The 15,147-nt window shown below is 37.5% G+C and overlaps 1 protein-coding gene across 3 annotated transcripts in view; it reads left to right on the top strand.

The window, feature by feature from the left end:
- Nucleotides 1-15,147, top strand: part of LOC131144579 (uncharacterized) — a 35,329-nt gene that overhangs the window by 16,303 nt on the left and 3,879 nt on the right. For all 3 annotated transcript variants that reach the window (XM_058093296.1, XM_058093297.1, XM_058093295.1), the window contains 4 exons: nucleotides 5,625-5,702; nucleotides 5,811-6,376; nucleotides 11,047-11,676; nucleotides 12,093-12,247. In XM_058093296.1, the coding sequence (XP_057949279.1) occupies nucleotides 5,625-5,702; nucleotides 5,811-6,376; nucleotides 11,047-11,676; nucleotides 12,093-12,247 (1,429 nt within the window). The remainder of the gene's footprint in view (nucleotides 1-5,624; nucleotides 5,703-5,810; nucleotides 6,377-11,046; nucleotides 11,677-12,092; nucleotides 12,248-15,147) is intronic.

Raw genomic sequence — 15,147 nt, 5'->3', positions numbered from 1 at the left:
GGAGGAATGTGAACGCCACGTTATAGCTTTTGTTCCTAAGAAGAAGCGTTCAAAGAGGGTAAAAGACTTTGACCAATAAGCTTGGTAAATAGTCTCTATAAAATTCTCGCCAACATTTTGTCTAAGAGCCTTTGGGAGGTGCTAGGGTGAACAGTTGCACTAGAACAAGTTGCCTTTATTAAGGATAGGCAGATTCTAGATGCCGTACTTGTAGCAAATGAGGTGGTGGAGGATGTGAGGAGAACAAAGGGAAAGAGGGGGGGGGGGGGGGGTAGGGGTGTTTAACTTAAAATTAGAATTTGGAAAAGCCTATGACATGGTTAGTTGGAGTTTCTTGGATTAGGTGTTGGCCTTAAAAGGGTTTTGATGGGGTGTGGAGGAAGTGGATGAAAGGCTGCCTATCCACAGTGACAGTGTTTACTATTGTGAATGGTCAACTAAGGGAGTGGTTTTAGGTCTCATGGGGCTTGTGCTGGGTAAGATGATCAATCATGCCCAAGGTCTCAATGTCATTCTGGGTCTCAAGGTTGGTAAGATTTTAGTGTCCTATCTCCAATTTGCTGATGATACCCTTCTTTTTTTTTTTTACCCTTGAGTTGAATTTTTGGAAGACTCTTACCTTACTGAAAGTTTTTAAAATTAACATGTCGAAGAGTGGGGTAGTGGGTATCAACTTAAGTTTGACAGATTTAGATGGTTTGGCTGATCTAGTGGGTTGCACCATTTTGGAGTGGCCTCTGACATATTTGGGTCTTCCCTTTGGTTTTAATCCTATCTGTATTTCATTTTGGGATCCAGTAGTGGAGAGGATGTGGAGTAGATTGTTTTTGGGAAGTGGGGTGTGTGTGTGGAAGAGGGCTTACTTATCAATAGGAGGCCACATTACTCTTTTAATGCTGCTGTTTCAAATATACACATATTTTTCTTTCCCTTTTCAAAATTCCAGTTGGGATGGCAGAGACGATGGGGAGGATTTTGAGGGATTTTTTATGGTTTTAGGAGTTGGGAAGGGTAAGAGCAATCATCTAGTTAGTTGGGATAGGATTTGAAGATGTAAGTGATTTTGAGGGATTTTTTATGGTTTTAGGAGTTGGGAAGGGTAAGAGCGATCATCTAGTTAGTTGGGATAGGATTTGAAAATGTAAGTCTGAATGGGGTTTGAGACTTTGGAATGTGGCATCTAAAAGCATTTGCTAGTTGGAAAATGGCTTTGGAGGTTTTCCTTGGAGGTTGACTCCCTTTGGTACATGGCAATTAGAATTAAATATGGTTTGCGTCGGAATGGGTGGGATACCAGGGGAAGTGGTTGTGCTTCTCTTGCAAGTTGTTGGAAATTCATTTCTCAGATAGCCCATTTATTCTACCCTTTTACTCTTTTTCAGGTCGGTAATGGAAATAGCATTCATTTTTGGTAAGATACCTGGGTGGGTGAGGTTTTGTTGGAGTCTTTAGTTCTCCATCTTTTTAGATTGTCTAGGTTACACAACTCTCTGATTATTAATTTCTGCAATTTGGTTTTCACTTTTTCAGGAATCTCAATAAGAGAGAGGTTGATGATTTTACTATTTTATTGAGTGTTGGAGTTTATTTCTTCCATGCTGAGAGATGACTTGACGATTTGGGTAGGGGATTCCTCTAGTTCTTTAACCACTAAATTTTTTTTCTCTCAACTTATGAAATCTTTTAGTCATTATAGTTTCCTTTGAATTTTTATCTGGAAGGCATAGGTTCCTTTCAAAATTAAAGCTTTCATGTGAACTTTGGTTCTTTACCGGCTTAATGCTAATGATTTGTTGCAGAATAGGAGGCCTCGCAAACCTATAGTCCAGATAGATATATATCATTTGTGATGACTCAAATGAAACTATCAACCACTTGTTTTTCCATTGCAGGATGGCTAAGTGGCTTTGGTTTTATGTTGTTTTCAGTCTTTGGTGAGTCTGGTTTTCCATGAAGAGTTCAAGCTTTCTTAGAAGTGCAGCTTCAGGAAAAGAAAGGGACGGCTCTTTTGGGATGTGCTATCTTTGCCCTCCTTTGGACTCTTTTGGATGGAAAGGAATGCAAGGATTTTTAATGGCAAATCAAATCCACCTTGTTTCCTTTGGGATAGAGTAGTTTTCCTTGGGTCTTTTTGCACTCATCCTTTGGTTTTTTTCGGGATTTACTTTTCTCAGGTCTTCAGATGAGCTGGAAGGGAGCATTATTGTAATCTCTCTCTCTCTCTCTCTCTCTCCTTCTCTCGGTTTCTTTAGGAGGATCTCTTTTCCTCCACTTGTAAATTCTTCTCTCTTGTGAATGAAATTCTTTTTCTATCCCAGCAAAAAAAAAAAAATTATCTGCTTCGTCATGTTAGGGACAATCTCTTGAGCCCCCAAGGTTTATTTTATCTTGTCATTGAGCTTTATTTGAGTTCTAGATGATTTTTCAACCCAATTTTATAGTTCAGCTTCCATGCTTTTAAGAGGGCAGGCCTTGGATTGATAGTAAGGTTCCTCCTTTGTGACTGGTTGGTCATGGGTTTGAGTCCGAGGAAACAGGCACTCTGCATAAAAATAAAAAAGCAGGGGTAAGGCGGCGGACACTTTGACGACCTTCCCCCTACCCTCGCAAAGTGGAGAGCCTTGTGGCCTGGAGACACTCTTTTTTTGTTCATATTTTTAGTTTTAAAATTTGTCTTTGTCATTTTTACTCTTTTTCTTTCTTTTATCAGTAGAGATAAATTAAATAGAATGGCATCAAGGAAGTGCCTACCCTTTTCATGGCTACTAGACTACCAGTACACCAAAATGTTAGGCATTGTAACCATCAATCATTAAGCTGGGCCAGAGTCATCTTCTTAAAAAGTTTTCTATTTTCTCCCTTTGCACAACCCATAAAGCCATAAGGTGGATTTGTTATTCATTTTTTTTTTGTTTTATGTACAGACTCAAAGCCCCACCCAAGCCTACAATTCCTGATCTATTAAGTCAGCTCCCACGTGGGAAAGGAGTAAAAAAAGAGAAGGCTTTTTCCAGAGTTCCTTGGTTCAAGAACAGTGGAGGAATAGGTGGCAGATGGATTCTCCTTCCTATTTGCGTAAGAAAGACGCGTTAACCAGAAATTTTTTTCTCTTTTTCAGATTGATGTCAAGGATCATCTTCCAGGCTGCCTCTCAAATCCCAAAGTAAATATAGCAACTTTTTTCTAAACCTCCCACTTTCCATATTTCTTTCTTTCCAAGAAAAACAATCTCGGTAATTGCCACTGACCTGCTTTGAACGCAAAAGGATTTTACTCTGAATTTGCTTCCCCAACTTATCACCCTTTTTTTCAGTCAGAGATCATTAAAACAATTAATAAGGGTGTTGTCTGTTCATCTTTCCAATCCGGAAACTGCTCTTGGAAATTATTTTTAAGTCATTGTGTCATTTAACCAAGTGCTACAATTTGCAACCAGAAAATTCCCCTCATTTGCAAGCCAAAAGTCATGGAGATTGGAATTTAAGAGGTTGCTCCGAGCACGAAGTATCATATAGGTGGGGGCAGAAATCTCCTCTTCCAACAAGAACAGCCACATGTTCCATCTCCACACTCCTCTGCTTGTTAGCTTTGTGAACCACCTATTACCCAAAAGGCGACCTGGAATCAACAACCTTGTTCCGTAGGCTCTCCTTTTCAACGATGGAGTGCCATATCCTGACTGCTAGAGGTTTTGTTGAAACTAGCAAGAGATTTAATGCTCAAGGCCCAAGTATCAAAGGTAATTTAACAACCTTCCACCTGGCAGTACTTGAACTCATCTGCAAAATTACCTCACAAGTCGGTAGATCACAAGAATCTCTTCTGAAATCTGAATGTCTTCTGGCTTCTTTGCCAGCGAACTAGGGAGGAAAGAGGGATATAAAATACATGGGCAGCTTGGCTGTTGTACATTTGAGGAGAGGGACCTTTCCTTCTTTGGAAAGGAGGTCCCTCTTACATCCAGCTAGTTTTTCCTCAAAATTTTCGACAGGTCCCATATGCTTTTCTCTTTAACCTTTGCCGCAAGAGGTAGTGACAAATGCAGCATAGGAAGAGATTCCTGATTGCATCCAAAAGTGTCAGCAAATTACTTCCCATCAACCCCTTCTCCCCAGGATTAATTAACATCTGCTTAAGGTGACCTTAAACCCAGAAATTGCTTCAGAGCAAAGAAGAATGTACCTTCACTTGCAGATCTGCTCAATTGATGCCCCACAAAAAAATATGGTATTGTCAGCAAAAAGTAAGAAGAGATGTTCACTGAAGTATGTCTTTCTCCTATACCAAATCCTTTTATGGGGCTGGCATCAACAGCATGGACCAACACTGTACTGAATCTCCATGATCAAGATAAGCAAGAGGGGTGCAAGAGGGTCCTCCTGTCTTAGGCGTCTGATAGATCTAAAGAGATGTGGGATTTCCTTTTTATAGTAATTGAGAAGCTTGGGAAGAATTGCATTTCTTTTTAATCTGTAAACTCATTTTGTCCATAACATACGGGATAAGTTCCTAGGACACATCGCAAAGGGTTTTTCCATGTCTACGTTGCAGATTCTGTCACCATCCCCTCTTATGTGGGTGTCAATCTCTTCTTTTGGGAGTAAGACAACATCCATAATTTTTCGCCTTTCAACAAAAGCAAACTGATGTGGGCTGATTACTTCCTGTATCACCCTTTTCAGTCTAGAAGTGAGCACTTTTGAAACGAGCTTGTGGATACTCCCAACAAGGTTAATAGGCTGGAAATCTTTGTATTGATGGCACAGAGCTTCAAAGGTTGCATTAAGGCTGCTACAAATCCTCTGTTTCATAGAAATCATTGAAGAGCTTTGTCACTTTTTTTTGGCAAGTTCCCAGTTTGTTTCCCCGAAATCCATGGTGAAGCAATTTGGCCCTGGGAATTTATCCCCATTACAATTCCTTAGGGTGGTCAGAACCTCTTCACTGAATGGTATTTCCAACCCAGAGGCTTTATCCCCACTAATTTGATTGAGATGCATACCCTCTAAAGAGGTATTTTGAACATAAGTCTTGGTAGAGCTTTTTGTAGAAATTAGATCAAGAGTTGAAATCTCATTAAGAACTAGCTCTTTTTTACTTTCACATCCCTAAAATTTCTCTGTTCCATTTCTTGATTTCCTGTTTTAGTCTTTTTAACAAAGCTTGCATGTCCCTCAACTTGTAGCTGGTTTCACCATTCCTTCACACAGTCCTCAAAACCGCATTTTCTTCAAGTAAAAGGGCTTAGGTCCTCGTACCACTCCTCCAATGTCAAGGATGACTGGGAGATGGCCTGAAACTGGCCTTGGAAAAAGCTTCTGAGCTGTATGAGAAAGATGATCCTCCCAATCAAAGGATGAGATAAACCTATCAATTAAGGACAGCGAGGGGTTTCCCAAAAATTAGACCAAGCAAAAGATCTTCTATTGATGAAATTCTGTAAGCGAAAGATCCTCTATTGATGAAATTCTGTAACTATGCCTTTTTTTAGATTTGAAAACTATAATTTAGAAATAGTTTCATTAAGTTCTTTCTTTGTGCATTGCCTGCATTAAATGAGATCCTGTAAGTTATTTTCTTTTTTTCTTTTTACTTTATCCAATGCTTGATTTTTGCTCTTGTAGAGGAACTTCCTGATAATTGGAATGATGCACCAGATATAAGTTCATTTCGCTCTCTGAACCGCTCCTTTGTATTTCCTGGTAGCCATTCTGTAAATCTCTTGCTTCTTTTTATTATAACATTCATCACTGATTTTCAGTTTAAGTGTTGTAGTTTTTAAGCAGGACCTCAATTGTGTTTGTTATCAGGTGAACAAGTTCATATCCTGGCATGCTTGTCGGCTTCTAAGCAGGATACAGAGATTATCACTCCTTTTAAAGTTGCTGCAGTGATGAGTAAAAATGGCAAAGGACAAAACACCAAGAATCAAAATGGAAACATTGAACAAGATTTTAATTCTTTCACAAATGAGGAAGTGAATCCTGATGGTCAATATATGGATGAGAAAGGTGAAAACCTTTTGAAAGAGAAGGTGGATCCTCAGAAGGATATTTCTGCCAGTGAATCTCTTCTTAGAATGGAAGATCACAAAAGACAGACCGAAACATTATTGCATAGATTTAGGAACTCCCATTTTTTTGTTCGGATTGCTGAGTCAGGAGAGCCACTTTGGTCAAAAAGAAAAACTCCGGAAACATATCCAGAAACTTCTGAGATACCTGATCAAAAGCTTATGGCAGATGAAATCAGAAAGACTGGGAAAAAGAGGACGACTCCTAGTGCAGTTATTGATAGAGGAGATTTTAATGCCAATGTCTCTGGTGGATTAGCACGAACTGTTGAGTGTTGCTCACTTTCTAATGGAGACATAGTGGTATGCTCAATGAACTTCTAGATTTATGAGATGGGTCTTTTGCCTGCCTCCCTTACAAACATAAGGGCAAGCACTTTTGTATTTTTTGATGCATGTTTTTTGCATTTCCAATCATTTATGAACTTTTTTTTTTTTTAATAAAAGCAAAAATTCAGTGAAGAAAATATAGAAAATAATGTTGCAATAAACAGAGGATAATACATCCTCCTAATCACCAAAAGAGAGAAAACAAGAAATCAGCACAATAAAGTTTTTGCAATCTTGTCGAATATTGGATAAGTGCATCCCCTTAGAAGATCTGAAGGTAGGAGCCCATAAACATGTTAGAACAACTATCTTATCCCAAGGAAAGCATAGAAGTAGATGTTGATCCAAACACACCATACCACTGTAAATTTCACCACAGCTACAGAAGATTCTAGCCTCTCATCTATTATTATTTTTTAATAACAAAAATTCTAGCCTCCTCACCCCATCCAAAACATGAAAAGAAAGTAAGGGAAAACTTCTCAATGAATCTGGGGAATCACCTTGCCCTTTAAGCAATTGAATAGACTATTCCACAAAGCAGAAAAACAATGCAGGAAAAGATGAGAATGCTATTCGCAACTGCTGTGGCACATCAAACAAATATCTGGAGATATTTCCTTATAAGGTCTTATAACCTGCAAGCCTGCAATATTGTTAGTTTCAACTCTAAAAAGCACTACCAACCAGCTAAAAGCCCTAACCTTAGATGAAACCTTAGCTTTCCAAATATGATTCACTATAGAGAAAGGAGTAAGAAAATGAATAGTGTGATGGAAGAGAGATCTACAGCAATCGACTCTGGAATAATCCAAAGCCCAAATCCTGCTATCATCCCTAGAGAAAAGGTGAAAAGAATGCAGAAGTAGTAAGATGAAAATGAGCTCATCAGCCTCTTTATTTTTAAACAAATGAAAATTTCTTGAAATGAACCCATTAATAGTGAAATGAAAACTAGCATTTAGAGCGTTATGAAGCCAAGAGGCAACCAAGACGAGGAAAAGTTACAGAAAAATTAACATTAGCTCTACAAAGATCATCCCAAATTGGACCCAAAACCCATTTTCCACTTTATATTTGATCCTTTCCACTTTATATTTGACCCAATTAAAAAACCAAGTAGAAATTTACGAGATGAATTTCCAAGTGCACCCATGGTTAGCATTGTCACCTAATTTAGCATCCAAACTGTTCTCTTGAATACCAAACTTACTGTATAGTCTATATCACTTTACTCCAAAGTAAAATTTATATCAATGAAAATGTAAGGACCATTTTCCCACCAGAGCAACGTTCCTGGACACTAACGTAGCAAGACCTAAACCCCCCATCAAACTAAGGCCTACAAAACAACCTCACAACTAATCAAATGATCCTTATTTGCTCTTATTCCAGGACAGAGGAAATCTACCATCATCTTCTCCAACCTAGTTGCAACAATCATAGGAATTTTAAACAAAGATAAAAATAGAGAGGAGGAGAAGAGAAAGATGCCTAAATATGCAGCAACAAGATTAGCCAAGATAAAAAAAAAAAAAAAAACCACCTTTGAACTATTTAACCTTTAGAAAATGTAGGCACTACAGGATCCTAAAAGGCACTTGACTGAGGATTACCATCAAATGGAACTCCCTTATGAATTAAGGGCTGTATCAAGAATAGAACATCTAGCCAAAGAAGTGCAATCAGACAACTCAATAGAGCGAGTAGGCCACTCTTTGATATTTTAATCCATAAACTCGATGCTCTTTTGAAAATTTGGAACAAAGTAAGAACTTTAACAAAAGTACCCCTTTCATTAGACCCTAAGAAGTGTCATGATGAAATGAGAAACAGTCCTCTTTAGTACTCATAGAAAGACTCTGCACTGTCCCACTATTGACAGTCTTGTTGACCATCCTACTGAAGACATCTGCAACCAGAATAAAGTCTTTAAAGTTCATGATTTTTGTTTTTATTTGCACATGTCAATGCATTCAGAGATAACAGTATAGTAATCCTATCCATTTCTGTTTACTTGCCCTGGTTTGAATAACATTCTACCTGTGATAACAGAAGTGAATATGCCTTGTAAATTTACCTGGATATTGTGTATTGATTATTATCATAATATTGCAAGTTATAAACAGAAATCTGTATAATTACTATCCTGCCCAAGTTTTCATTGTCATTGTCTGGGCTTGCATTAGTGGACTCAGTAATGTGATTGCATGCTCATATATTAGCTGTTTACATGGGGATATAACACTCTTAAACCCATTACTCTTGCTTTTCTCTTTCTTATTGGGTTTTATTAACTTTAATAAATTAATATTTTGATTTGTTAAGTCACCACTCCACCTAAAAGCTCAAGCTGTTTGGTTGTCGATTAACAACAAATATCAAATTCACAACCAGGTTGCACATATGGGCAAGTTTCGACTGTTAGGGGTTTGATAATTGATATAATTAGCTGACAATCTAACAGCTTATTAAGTTTTTAGGTGGAGTGGCAACTTAATGTGAATGGCTTTTCATGGGATAATTTTGCCCCTTTTGAGAGAGAATTCTTGGAGGAAGTGTTAATTCCATGTAATATTCAGCATTTTGTTTTATTTTCAGTTAAAAAACAATTAATTATAGTCGCTACTTGCTAGTAGATGAAATAAAGAAAATTTCTTAGAGCAGGCATAATCACATAATCTGAAACATGTGAAAATAATTATTTGAATGTAGACACTTTTTTTTCCTTGCCATATATTTATTCTGGATGCCATAGTTCAGCACCCATATTTTTGAAAGTTGAAACATCCAAATGTCATAGTTAACCTTTAAAGTAGCTGTTACAGCTATATATTCAAATGATGTAAATATTGAAATCATTTCATTTTCAATAAATCCATGTAGCATTCATTTACTAATCACTACTACAATTAAGTCTTATAATTCAAATAACAATCTTATTCTTATCTAGATGAGCAAAAGCATGGTATTTAGGATGTAATCAATGGTCTATTTTGGCAGCACAAGAAGATGGCAACACAAGGATCCTTTGTTCCAACTATTTAGTCATCATCATCTCTGGCATTGTCAAAGAAGCCCTTCACAAATTAGTGGAAAGTAAACTTTCTAGGTTTCTTGGCCTGTGGTGCATGTCTGTGAATATCTGACCGGACTGTTGAGTGCCAACGAATGCATATCTGAACAACAGTTTGTGGCAGACATGTTGCTTTTTTTTTGCCCTGCGGTTTTGGATGTATATTTGAAGCTATATGGACCAGCATAAGATCTTTCATTTAGCTTTGGTTGCAGTAAATTAACAAGGTGGTGAATTTATTGTTGAGATGACCCAAATTTCCCTTCTTTACTAGTAATCAACATTGTGAATTCAAGCATGGGAGGCTTATTATTATGTCAGCAGGTTTGTGGCTGAGATTGTGGTTAGACTAGGCTTGCTAGTCTGAGATGAGGACCTTTAGTAGATGATAGTGGGGGTATTTCTGAAAGCAGATGAATGTTGGCAATGAGGTTTGTGGCTGAGATTTTGGTCAGACTAGGTTTGTAGTCTGAGATGAGGACCTTTAGTAGATGATAATGGGGGTATTTCTGAAAGCAGATGAATGGTGGCAATGAAATGTGGGGAAGCATTGATGTTGTTTCCTCTCCCCAAGAGATGTGCGTGAGCTGCACTCCACTCCTTCCCAAGCCATAAACCTTTATAAATGTATGTCCTCTTGAACATGCTCACTGTCCTTGGAAATAATGATTATTGAAAATTCGCATAATGGATCCCTTAATCTCCATCTGCTTGTGCTAAGAAAAACTGACATAGGTCAGTTCTCCAGTGGTGGTTTTCCATCAAATACCTACAAAATATCATACTAAAATATGATCATCAATTAGCTTGCTTTCACATATTTAACCAAGTTTCTTCACCTCCTAGACAAGCCTCACTAACTTCCCCTATTTTTCTTGAAATCTGAAGCGTACTGTAAACTTTTGGGTGCTGTGATGTACCTCGAATCTCATAGTTTAACACCATCAAACTTGCTATGTTCTTGGCCCAAGATGAAGAACTTATCTGCATGTAATGGCGTTCATTTTGGAGGCTAGTTGGTATACACATGGGAAATGAAATATTAGGAGTATGATCTTTCACATTGCGACAAATATTTTACTAGTGATCAAAGTCTATTTATCCATCTGCTACAGGTTTCTGTCTCCTTTTGTTATGCACATGAACCAATTGTAATATTTTGTTTGTCTGCTTAGAAGGCATTGTTGTTTTATGAAATCTGAATTTGTCCCAACAATTCTATAGCTAATGCTGTTTGGCTACACTCCTGATGATGATTCCCTTCATACCCTTCAGTTCTGTATATTTTTTCCTAATCCTGGTTGATCCATGTTTGTCTCAGTTTAGATATATATGGATTTGCAAGTTTGCTAGCTTTTCATGTGGTGCACTCTAAATTGGTAGCGTTTTTGTGCTTCATTGCCGCAGTTTTGCTTTGTTCTTGGAATGCCTTATTGCTTTTCCTATATTTGAAGACTGAAAACATTTTTGGTGGTGTAATTCATATTCCTTGCATTAATTTCTGTATAAACAAGCCGTTTGGACTTGCACTGATTCTCATTCCACTTTCTTGTTTGGAAGGATGCAGGTGCTTTTACAAGTGAACGTTGGTATTGATTTTTTGCAAGATCCTATCCTTGAGATTCGTCAATTTGAGAAATTTCAGAATAAAAATTTATCTCTCGAGAACCAGGATAGCGCAGTTCATGCAGCACAGGACCCATGTGAAGAACTGTTAAAATGGTTGCTTCCTTTGGATAATACCCTTCCTCCCCCAGCTCGGCCTTTATCTCCTCCTTTAAATTCTAGTGGTGTTGGTAATGTATCTCAAAGGTCAAATTATCCTGCCTCATCTGGTTCACAGCTCTTTTCTTTTGGTCACTTTAGAAGTTACTCTATGTCATCAATTCCTCAAAGTACTGCACCACCACCTCCGCCTGTTACAAATCCCAGTTCTAAACCAAACTTTGACTTGGAAAATTGGGATCGTTTTTCATCTCAGAAAATTTTGAATAGTAAAAAAACTGGGAATGAGGAGCTTTTATCTTTTCGAGGTGTCTCACTGGAGCCAGAAAGATTCTCTGTTCATTGTGGATTGGAAGGTATCTACACACCTGGAAGGAGGTGGAGGAGGAAACTTGAAATCATTCAACCTGTGGAAATCCATTCTTTTTCTTCTGATTGCAATACAGATGACCTCCTTTGCGTTCAGATAAAGGTGAGGTGTGTGTGTGTGTGGCTGGAATAAATTTTATGTAATATGAGGCTGATCCTTGGCCCCAATGGCAAGGATGTTACACTCAACCTGGAAGGCCAGTGATTCAAGTCATGGAAATGGCCTCTACGAAAAGTGGAGGCCAAGGTTGCGTACATTGTTCCAAGTGCCTTCTGCAGATTGCTGATATGGTGTGGGAGGCTTGCGCTCTGGGTGTTAAAAATGGAACCATTTTTATGTGATAAGTAACAAACCAACCTGCGCGCGCCCCCCCCCCCCCCCCCCCAGAAAAAAAAAAAAAAAGAAAAAGGGAAAAAAAAGAATTATGAAAAATTTAATCTGAGTAGGCAATGGCATACCTTTTAGGTTCTGCCTTCCTCTGCAAAAAATACTAATTGAGTTTTCAAATTGTTTTCCAGAACATTTCTCCAGCACATACACCAGATATTGTGGTATTTTTAGATGCTATAACAGTTGTTTTTGAGGAGGCTTCAAAAGGTGGACCACCTATATCATTACCCATCGCATGTATTGAAGCTGGAAACAATGACAGCTTGCCTAATTTACCACTCAGGTTGTTGTCCTCTTGAGGTACCTTAATTTGTTCTGTTCTGCTTTAGAAATTGACTTTTACCCTGGCAATTCCAATGCTAATGGTTTAATTTGATGCTCTACTTGTATGTTGTTGAGGCACTAACTTGGTATGCAAGTGTTACCTGATTCATGCAGGCAATCTTAAATAGTTGCTGTGAGCTTGAGCTTAGAACATACTAATAAGAACTGTTCTAGGATAACTAATTCATGGTGCTAACCAACAGATTGGAAGGCTGTATCTGTCTGCACCATTGGAAGATGAATTTTTAAGGAATCTGCTGATTCAAATGTTGAATTTTTTGTACGTGACTGGATATTTTATTCTTCCCAAAATTTTTGGGGGTGGGGGGTGTGGGATAAGAGAGACTTGAACCCAAGACCTTTTGAAATGGGCCATTTTCCTGACAAACTAGCTCCGTAACTATTTTTGTTAATAAGGTAACTTTATATGAGATGCCCATATAAAATGGGTACACACAAATTAAATATGTTAAATATGTGAAAGCTCTGTAGACACTGAAATATATCTTATTTTCAAAATGACTGTTCTTGGGTTCTGTCCTTTGCTCTTTCTCCCATTCTACCATAAAAATTTACTTGCTGATAAATAAAATTTACTTTTCATTGTTGCTTGCCATTTTCTTCCAAGTAGGGGTGTAATCGGTTCGGTTCAGTTTGGTTATGGACCAAATCGAAAATTGAACCGAACCTTGCAGTTTTTGGAATGCCCAAACCGAAACCGAAACCGAACCAAATTTATTATTCCATGGAGAACCGAACATTGGGCTGTTCAGTTATGGTCTTTTTGGTTTTTAACCAATTTTATAAATATTCAACAATTATTTTTCACAAGGGTTGTTGAGAATCTATTAGGCAATTTGATTTTTTATAATGTTTCATAATTTTAACAAAATTAAACTTGTTAAATAGTTTAGACAACTGAGGACGTGTTGGTCTTGTTGGACCTTTTCTTTTTGTTCTAATTCTTATGAGCTTAGTAGCTCCTACAAACCATCATAATGCAAATTACATATCAATTAACCACAATTAAGTAATCTGGATTAACTTATTATATGGACCAATCATAATTAAATAATCATATTAATTTATATATATCATTTAAATTAAAATCGGTTTTTTGGTTCGGTTATACTTTGAAAACCGAAACCGAAACCGAAACCGAAACCAAAACCGAATACCAAAAAACTGAACCGCTTGTGATTTTGTCCGGTTTTGGTCCATTTTTCAGTATTTTTTGTTTACCCGTACTTCCAAGTGAAGGTTTCCTCAGCATGTCATGCTTATCAATATTGATTTCCATCTTAATAACTTATATACTTGTTTAGTTTCCAGCCGTAGTATTATTGAAAAATCTGTTCAGTGCCAATCTACTCATTGAAATTATTTAATTTTGGATCTAAATGTAATAAACATTGTTTCCATCTGGGTAATTCACTTGCAAACAAGCAAATGGCCCCTACATAGAAAGCTGAAAATGCTCCTTCTATGCCAAAATTAGTACAAGTGGATAAAAGGGAAGTAGATTTAGAAAATGGCACCTAAAGAAAGTGCCTCCTGATGCAATGTCCCATCATCATTTCATCTTAGTAACGTAGTGGAATGAAAGCTTAATAGACTTTGAAAAGGAGATGATGTATGGTAACATGATGAGGCAGTATGTTATTTTCAAGATAGTAGGTTTTTTTTTTGTGTTGACAATTATTTTCAGCTATTTTTGTTACATTTTCACCTTTTTGATGGCTGTCACACTTGCACCCAAGGTCTCAACATGGTCTGGATTTGAAGAAATCATATAAGCTGTGTGTGGGGTCTTGTATTTTTGTAGATACGCTTACTTAGCTTTGTGCTTAAATTTTGATTTGTCCAGTCAAGTATACATAATTTAACATTTCCTACTCAGCTGCTTTATGACTCTGCTACAACCTTTGTTGTGGCTGTAAAGTTGGTAGCCATGTTACCAAGTCTTTTTTCTTAGTATCCTGACAACTGGATGATGCTGGAAAATATGTGTTCTTGTCATTCCTTGGAAATCTGAGCATGCAACACACATGCACGTGTGCGCACAGAAATTATCGCATAATCTCTTCCCTGAATTTCTGGTGGACTACAAAGAGCACTAGATTTCACAAGATTGCCAAATGCCTCTAAAGGTTCACATGTTTCTCAGGCTAAGGTTTTGTAGGACTGGACTGCAATGAATAGCATTGGATTTTCCTCTCTCATGTTTGATTTGCTATCTACATAGGATAGGATAAAGGACAGGAAAAAAGGTCCTTTTTTTTCCCCTCTTTACTTTTGCTGCACCAAACATGGGCTTAGAGTGTCTTTTAGCCAAGCCTAGCCACTCTTAGCCCATGAAAAAAAAAAAAAAAGAAGACACCCTAAATGCCTCCCTTGAAATCCCCAATAGAAGCTGTGGAAGTCTAAGTTGCTCTTAATCAAGAGCTCAAAAGATCTAATGGCTGTTGTAAAACAACACTGAGTTAGAAGGCTCCATTCTGCATTACAAAACACATCACACAGAGATTGTGCATTATAAAGATAGAGTCTCTTCTATTTATCTCAACTAACATTGTGTAAAATAATGGCTGTTTTTTTTCCATAATTTAATGAACATTTTTAGTTGAACCCCAATTATTTATTAGAAAAGTAAAAACAAGTGAAAACCACTCCAGCATTGTATGTGAATGTATTTTGCTTGAATTTCTGCACAAAGGAGTGCCTTTCTGAGATGAATCTCATAAAATGTTGAGCTGCAGTGAGGAGCACACAGGGGGCTCTTGCCTTATTCTCTCCTTTTTCTCAACATGATCTTGTTTATTATCCCCTGCAGAAAATAAATTTTTAATCTGAATCGAA

This window comes from Malania oleifera, chromosome 12 (genome assembly GCF_029873635.1).
Source record: "Malania oleifera isolate guangnan ecotype guangnan chromosome 12, ASM2987363v1, whole genome shotgun sequence".
NCBI classification, from domain to species: Eukaryota; Viridiplantae; Streptophyta; class Magnoliopsida; order Santalales; family Ximeniaceae; genus Malania; species Malania oleifera.
The sequence above is the reverse complement of the archived record's forward strand: the minus strand, read 5'-3'. Positions and strand labels throughout refer to the sequence as shown.